This window comes from Diorhabda carinulata, chromosome 5, assembly GCF_026250575.1.
Source record: "Diorhabda carinulata isolate Delta chromosome 5, icDioCari1.1, whole genome shotgun sequence".
NCBI classification, from domain to species: Eukaryota; Metazoa; Arthropoda; class Insecta; order Coleoptera; family Chrysomelidae; genus Diorhabda; species Diorhabda carinulata.
In genome coordinates this window covers 16,891,232-16,900,207 of record NC_079464.1, presented here as the reverse complement: position 1 = coordinate 16,900,207, position 8,976 = coordinate 16,891,232, and the positions used below count along the sequence as shown (strand labels likewise).

General features: G+C 32.4%; 1 protein-coding gene across 1 annotated transcript in view; it reads left to right on the top strand.

The window, feature by feature from the left end:
• Positions 1-212: 212 nt before the first annotated feature.
• LOC130894650 (protein big brother-like) overlaps positions 213-8,976 on the top strand; it is a 109,254-nt gene continuing 100,490 nt past the window's right edge. The window contains exon 1 of the mRNA XM_057801589.1: positions 213-477. Within this exon, the coding sequence (XP_057657572.1) occupies positions 301-477 (177 nt within the window). The 5' untranslated portion in view covers positions 213-300. The remainder of the gene's footprint in view (positions 478-8,976) is intronic.

The window sequence follows — 8,976 nt, the reverse complement described above, 5'->3', positions numbered from 1 at the left end:
TATTTAAAACTGGATATCAAACAATTCAAAAAAGATCAAAAAGATTATTCCAATAAAAACCATAAAGTTTTTCATAGGCCGAGGGCTCCATATCCAATACTGAGAATAAAAACAGGTTGTAATGCACCGCTATTATTGGTCTAAGTAGAGTGAACCACACCTACTCGGGCGGTAACGACTAGTCACAGCCTCTTCTTTCCCTAGTGTAAACCACAGTAACATTCTAAACGTTATAGAGTGTAGTGGTGATAAACTCTCAGTGAAATTTCGATATCGTAAGTGATTTTCAGTGGTTGAAACATGCATTCTATGAATGATCCTGCTTCGGTACTCTCAGGCATGATGTCTTTTGAATCTATTAGTTTATACGAGCAGCCAAGACCGAAATTCCTTTTTAAAATGCCGCGAGTGGTTCCAGACCAGAAAGCCAAATTTGAATCTGATGAGCTGTTTAGAAGATTGAGCAGAGAGAGTGAGGTAGAAATTTTTATTAATTGATTATTACTCAATTAAAAACCAGAGCTTCCGCGTAAAAACAAAACGATTATAAAACTATTCATTTATTAGATTATCTATTTTTCCTTTCACATTTTTATTCACTGTTTTTTTTTCGTATATGTTTCTCGTTTTGTTTTGTGAAGACGCTGTTATTTTTTATTGTTTTTATGCTGTTTAGTTTGGAAATCTACTCTAAATCATTCTGTGTTCTATTCCTCATTTTTCATCTTTATCTGCTAGTTTGTACTACAATTATATTATGATGTGTCAAAATGACATTCGTATGTACTGAATACACTGTCTGACGCGCGTTTCGATAACCAAGTTATCATCTTCAGAGACTGAAGGTAAATTCAATTTCTGAAGACGATCAGTCAATGTAATTGTGAGTGTTGGTGTAGTGATGGTGTAAACAGTGTATTTAGAATGAATGTCACCAACGGTTCCAGGAATTCCAACTTATTTTCGTATGTACTTAATTTTAAGCATTAGAACTTTGTGCAACTGTGTACCTACTGCAATGGAAAAAATCCCTAATTAAAATTGAAACTTATTTTATTTGTTTATTTGTAAATTCCCACTTTCTTTGCTCAGTGACTTTCAACGACGTTTATTTTTTATTCTTCACCTGCTGTGGAAAAATATTTTTTTTTATCCAATACTGGATAGTTTGGGTCGGTAAAAATCGTATCTTGGTTTTTAAAAAGCAAAGCTCACTAATAATGTTTTTTGACACGATTTTATTAGCATCAGTATAAACTTGATTTTCGAGTACTTTATAATATAGGAAATTTGGAAATTTTCACTTTTAATAAGGACCTCCAATATCGGCTATATGAATTGATATGGATCGAAGAAAAAATGCCTGAGGATTGGGAAACTGGTGAAACTGGTGAAATTATTACTATACACAAAAAAGGGGATCAACAGATATGTAAGAATTACAGAGGACTCACGCTGCTAAACACCGCATACAAAATACTGTCAACACTCATACAAAAAAGAATTTCAAAACAAACCAAAACCATAATTGGACAGTACCAAACCGGGTTTACATCTGGAAAATCTACAATAGATGCTATCCATACGGTCAAGCAGATAATGGAGAAAGCGCATGAGTATAAAATGGAAGTGGAAATACTCTTCATAGATTTTGAACAAGCGTTTGATTCGATAAAAAGAAGTAAGCTCATGTCGGCACTAAAAGAACTGGGAATACACCCCAAACTAAGAAAACTAATACAGTGTACAATGAAGAAAACAACAGTCACAGTAAGGACACAAGTGGGGAACACAGAAGAATTTGAAATAAATCAGGGTGTAAGACAGGGGGATGCTTTATCAACGACGCTGTTCAATTTGGCACTGGAATATGTGATGCGTAAAATAGACAAGAGAACAATAAAAACTAGAAGTGGACAAATAGTAGCATATGCAGACGACATAGCACTTATCATAAGAAGTCGAAACACAATGGAAGAAATGCTAAAGGAAATAGTACTAGAAGGAAGTAAAATGGGTCTCAAAATAAATGAAAAGAAAACAAAAATAATGAGGCTAGATAAACGTATTATAGGAGGTAAACAGAAAATAAAAATTGGAAATTTTGATTTTGAGGAAGTAGATACATTCAAGTACTTAGGAACAACCTTAAGTAGTGACGGAAATAAAGAGGCAGAAGTCAAAGAAAAAATAACAGCAGCTAACAGGGCATATTACGCTAACAAAAAACTACTGCAAAACAAAATACTAGGAAAAAGTACAAAAATGAGAATATATAAAACAGTTATTAGACCGGTCATGATGTATGCTGCAGAAACTATGACTATGACAAAAAAGCAAGAAGAAGACTTAAGAATTGTTGAGAGAAAAATATTAAGAACAATATTAGGACCAGTAAAACTAACAGAAAATGAGTACCGAAGAAGAATGAACCGTGAAATAGCACAAGAAATTAAAGAGGACATAGTAAGAAAAATTAAACAACAAAGAGCAAGATGGCTGGGACATGTATGGAGAGCAGGAGAGGAAACAGTAGCGTACTCAATATTAGATTGGACCCCTGGAAGTGCTAGAAGAAGAGGAAGACCAAGGTCTACATGGTGGCAAGAGGTAAAAGACGACCTTAAGAGAATTGGGATGTGGAACTGGCAAGAAAAAACGAAAGATAGACGAGCCTGGCAGGATATGTGCCACAAGATATAAACAGAAGAGAATGGGGACGGATCTACCCCGAAACAAAGAAAAAAAAAGATCTAGAAAGCTCGTAAGAGCGGCGTTACCCCATCTGGGGTGTTTAGCCACCATATAATAATAAGGACCGGTAATAATAAACTAATTACATGAAACCGTACTCCAAACTTCCTAATCATGGAAAGACCGATAATACATTAATTAGATAAATTTGTCCTATTGTCTTTACCAGGATCATCAAGTCGTATAGATAAACCTTTGTTCTGTGGGATTCAGGGCCGGATTAAGCTAGGGGCTCGAGGGGGGCTATAGCCCCGGGCCCCAAATCCAAGAGGGCCCCATCATTTGGAAATCATTCTGTATTTTTTGATGTGTTGATACCACAAATCTAACGTATTGATATTATTTTGTGAATTTTTCCGGGTTTTCTTAGGCGTGCCCCGTCATTATTTTAGCCCCGGGCCTTATAAATCTTAATGCGGCCCTGGTGGTATTTATGCAAAATAACAATAAATAAATAAATAAAAAACAAACATAGATATCTATAACAAAAATCTCATATTTACTTTTGATATAATATCTAAAAATGAACAGAATTCATGAAAAAAAAAATTTCCTCACTTTTCATATATACCTTAGGCCATATATACATCTATTACACAAAAATGAAAGCCCTGGCCTGTCGCATTTTTCCGATGTAAATGGTCTGGGAATCGGTGATGTCACAAAAATTTTATAGATTTTTTTAATTTTAGGTAATAATCAAACCATTTATATTTAGACTGAACAGTAAAAATATAATTATAAGCAACTGAACTTAGTTGCAATCATTGAAAAAACGTTTACAAAAGGACGCTTCACAAATAGAATATTTTGTTACAACTTGGGACGTTTTTCTAATTTTTCGGTCGATGGTTTTTCCATGTACAACCGTATTTCTTATAACATTCAGAGAAACGAGCTTTCATTTTCAATCTATCTTTCATATTCGGGACCACGTAATGTTTAGCACTGACCGAGCTAGGTGTAGCAGTCACTGATGTGTGATTGGATATTTCGAGCATACATGTAATAATTTGTTCACGAAACTCTGTGCTTCTTAGTTTTTTTTTAGTATACTACAAGAAATGAGCGTTCACCAAGCCAATCCACGTAAAGTTGACCCATGAGTCGCCATCTGGTCACTCACATCTTTTAATGATTTACCTACATTATAATCTTCAATACATACAGGCTTTCTTATGCTTTCACCTCTTCTTTTCTTTTTGGCGGCCGTTTTTAGACCAGATTGCTTTGTGGAAAATATAAGCACATCTCGCAATTCATTCCATTTCAAAGCTAAGATGCCTTCAATGCTATTTCTGAGCTACTCTTTTCAGTTTTCTTCTCAATGTCCATGTTTTTATTTTACGCATTCGCAATGCAAGTGGAACACTTGTCTAATAGTTGACTGTGTACATGGTCCTGCCTTTGATGAAAAGACCCTCTGCCAAAGATAGTACTACCTTATCTGAGACTTCTGTGTTGAGTTCCTTCGATTTACCACGATATTGGTTCCATGTACATCCCTTCTCAGTACGAAGTTTGAAGAGTTTTAGGCCATATTTGGTTCTTTTCTTTGGAATATATTGGCGGAAGCTAACTCTGCTGCGTCAAGCGACCAATGACTCATCGACACAAAATTTTTCTCCTGGTGTGTAAAGATTTTGATAGTTCTTCATAAACACATTGAGTACATCTTTTATTTAATACAGTCTGCCATCATTATAAGCAGTTTGGTTGTTGGCGAAATGAACAAATTTCAGAATCACCTCGAATCTATTCCGAGGCATAACAGTACGAGCTAGGGGTATACCATAGAGTTTGTGGTTTCTCTAGAGCCAAAAATTTCAACATATCGTCTCTGGTTACTGGAGTCCATAGGTCTCTTGATCCAGTACAAGAATCTGAAGATAAGAGACCCTCTCTTGCGTATAAGTTGGTTTCTTCTGTGATATATTCTAAAATGCTAGGGGGCTAGAAACAAGTCATAGTCTATTAGATTCGCATTAGCTAATAATCCGACATAATTATCCTTCATACCAGAACTTGGTACTGTATAATCTATGGAAGAAGCTGTCCTTGATGACCTACGTCGTTCTATTTCAGGCAATGGAGGTATATCACTATCCGAAAATGTTAACAAACGCCTTGAAAACCGAGAAGAAGAAAATCTGACTGTCACATGTTTTGAGCGTTTCCAGAATTTCTACCGTAATAAAAAATAAATACATAATATCTAATCGTTCTATGAACGAAAACAGCACATTTCTCGGGGGTACATCCACTTGGGATCATTCTGAGTTGGATATTGCCCACACACAAGTACGGTTGATCATACTGTCGTTTATCTGTTTTCTCATCTGTTTGCAACTGGATAAGCTTATGTACTAGGACTTATCCGCTTAGACGGTACCTATACAAATAGTAACACTCGTTCAAAATTAAAAGACACTGTTCCAATTAACGGTGAGGCATTAAATGAAATTATTAGATTGCGAAATAATTCATACAGATGAGCAAATAATTGAAAAGACGCTTTTATCGTAAGTTGAGATTAGAATAAGAGAATACAAATTTAACATAAAAAAGATTTTTTTTAAAATCCTATTCTGTCAGTAGGCTCAATTCAAAGATTAATTCGCCTTTTACATTGTTACAAAATTTATGACGATACTGTATTATTTAGATTGCACAAATGTTCATTTATTTTCATTAATCTACAATGATATTCACCTCTACTCATTGACTTAACTATATTTAAACTGATTGTTTATGTTCACGACAGAAAACTTATCTGATTTCACTTTGTAAAATCCGGAATGTTTCAGTTGTTATTTGATTATGTGATTTATTTGTTGAAACAACTTTATTTATTAATTAAACACTATGCAAAAGTATTAACAATTGTTTGAATCTTAAAGAGAATGAAGTGGTCAGTGGCGTAGAGTGCTTTGAATGGGCCCTGTATCAAAATTAGTCGGGGGCCCAAATAAAGGGTAGAATTTTCTCACAAAAGAAACAAAAATGCTGCTTGCATTAAATTGAAATAAATATTTATTGATTATAAGTTATCGCTTCCTCTTAGAAATTGAGCTAGCCAAACAATTCAAATTCAATGTACACTTCTCTTGCCTTTTTTTCGGCAAATTGATTTATTAAATTATCTATAGCTGAAGACGATTTCAGTTTTTCTAATATTTCTGCCTCTAGTGACAAGTCTAATAGCCGTTCCTGCCCCGTGGAAGTCCTTAGGTAATTTCTTATAAGTTTTAATTTTGAAAAATTACCTCTGGAAAACTTGATGCAAAGCTATTGAATTTTATCAGCAATAATTCCATGAGTTTCTCAATGGAATGAATTTTTTGAATTTCAGATTTTAAGCATGTCTTCAGAGCAATTAATTGTTCATGAAGATTAACTGAGATGTCTTTACAGTATTTAGCCGACAGTTTTCCGGAAGCATTTTTTATCACTTCGTTTGAAGAAGATAGGAATTTCTCCGGTTGTAATACTTTAGGGGCTTCTGTAGTCCGGGGGCCCCTTATCATTGATACGGCTGATACGGCGCTAGCTACGCCCTTGGTATAGGTATAAAATGAAAATAGCCTCAAACGTATGATTTACATTAGATGTCAATTTATAATTAACTTAGGAGGAGTTTTTTGGAGGAAAATAAATTTTAATTTCCCCATACTATAGGCTGCTGATCGAAAACATTAGTTAAACATTTCGTTTTGACCGTATTCTCATGAGCATTGACGAACCCGGTCAAATTTGGAGCGCTGTAACAGCGTTATAAATGAATGAAATTAAAAAAAATTAACAGAAAAATTTTCCTCGAAAAATCATCTACTAGATTGGTCTGAAGTAATTTTTTTGTAAAATGTATAAAAAATCTAATAGAGCAAAAAAGAAAAGTTTTTATCTAAATTTTCTCACTTTTTTGCTTATAACTTCTTTAATTTTAAATTTAGGGCAAAAAGTAATATAAACATATTTGTAGGCAATACAATTTGCAACTAATTATGTCTATACAAATTTTTTCGCGGATGCATAGTTTCCGAGATATCGTGAAAAGGTGTTTGCACCACTTTTTCCAAGATGACGACCGGGGGACAAGGGTGGCAACCCCACAAACTTGAGGTTGAGCTTCTATTGACCCTCATACATGACCAAAAATAAAATTGCGTCCTCTAAAAAATGCAATATTCGGTTCTTAAATTGTAACATATCATTGAATGGACTGAATCTTCAAATTTCCCATATATTCAGTATAATCTGTTGATTCAAACATTCCTAAATTTATTTTATAATATATTAACTCTGTATAAGTATGTTATTGTACAATTTAATTGGAATAAGTTGAAAAATATGTCAAGTATATCCGGTCGCAGTCGACAAAAAGATTAGTCATCAGTTAAGCGTAATCCATAACCAGCTTTTATTTCCTTGAAATCGGATTACATCAAGATTAGGAAAACATAACAAAATAAATATTTTATAGTAGTTTATGGTCAATGCCGACTTGGTTCTCTTTCTAAATTTATATATATAGTAAAATTATTCTTTCGCAATTCTGGTAATTTACAAAAGTGCGATGAAAAAGATATGCATAACGAAATTGTAGTAAATTTTTATTTTGACTAATTGATTTCATAAGTAAACTTAGGTGCATTGATTTTCACTTTTATGCATATTAAGATGAAGAATAATTTTTCTAATTTCTTAGATCTTATATATATATATTTTTAAATTGTCCTGATTTTATGTTTCTTCTGTTTTAAAATTAGTTTTTTTATAATTTGTGAAATTTGACGTTTCGACTACTTTCAATCTTCATCTAAATATTTTGAAACGTGAAATTTTTATCTGTCTTTTAAAAATTTATAATAAAAACTAATTTTAAAACAGAAGAGACCAAAAATTAAGACGATATAGAAACATAAAAAAAGAATCATTTCTCAAATCTTTATTTAACACTATACAAGTATGAAATAAAAAATCTCTTGTAAAAATTCATGGAAAATTAAAGTAGATATGTCATTTTAATTGATATCAAAGTAGTATTAGTCCAATCAATGTGAGTAATTATTATATTTGAATATTGCAATTAACGATTTTTGGGGTAATTAATTTATCAAGAACTTACATTCATACGCGAAGACAAAAGAATATCAAAATATTGAAAAAAAGGATGATCTTTGAGTTGTTTAACATTGTGTTCTTTAGTTTCACTTTTTACTATCGCATCAATCATGTTGGTTATAGTAAATGTGCCATCAATCTAAAAAGTCCCCGGAAATTTTATACTTTCGCGGTCCCCTCGTTTTGTTGCCACTACAAAATCGAAAAAATCATCCGATTTCGATGAATTTTTTTTTAAAATTTTCGTTTTTACGGCGGATTTATGAGAAAAATATGGAAATTATCATATAGTTTTATGACTTTAAATGTGAATATAAACGCACTTCGCATATAATCGTTCATAATTTTTTTACAAAGCATTAAACGCAGTTCATATGTCACAGAAAACGAACATTTTGGAAAAAAATTGAAAAATGTTTGTTTATTCATTTTTTATCTCTTAGCAGTCAACCTTAGTAAGATACTATTTTTTTAATGGTGAAAATTTTCGATTTTTCAAAGTTAACTTTTGATATTGAAAACTTCATTACAATAAGTGATTTTAAGAATGTTTTTGTTCATTTAACTTCGATGATTACTTAATAAATAAAGTACAAACGAATATAAGTGAGAAAAGGTTAAATTTAAGAGAAATTGTTATTATTTTTAATTGTATAGATTATGAAAAAAAAATATTGCAACTTCATTTGATTATTTGGAAAAAAGTTATCAACAATTATACGTGAATGAACATTTAAAGCCTTGAAACCCATATAAGTTTTCATTTTTTTTATTCCCAAAATTTTTTTCGTAAATCCGCCGTAAAAACGAAGATTTAAAAAAAATCGGATGATTTTTTGATTTTCTAAAGCCAAAAAATGAGGGGACCGCGAAAGTATAAAATTACCAAGTCCCCTCATGCCGTGTATGCATTTTTGTTTGAAAATTGATAGTACAAAACTATAGGAATTGAAAACGTGAGGTTTGCGTGGATTTGCAAAGACAGAAAAATTAAGAAAAATAATTAATAAAAAATCGATCAATGTTTGTCTCACATGATATGAAATGGTTTGCCTTAAGTGTATTCGATAGAAAATTTCATTCTCTTTCAGAAAAAAA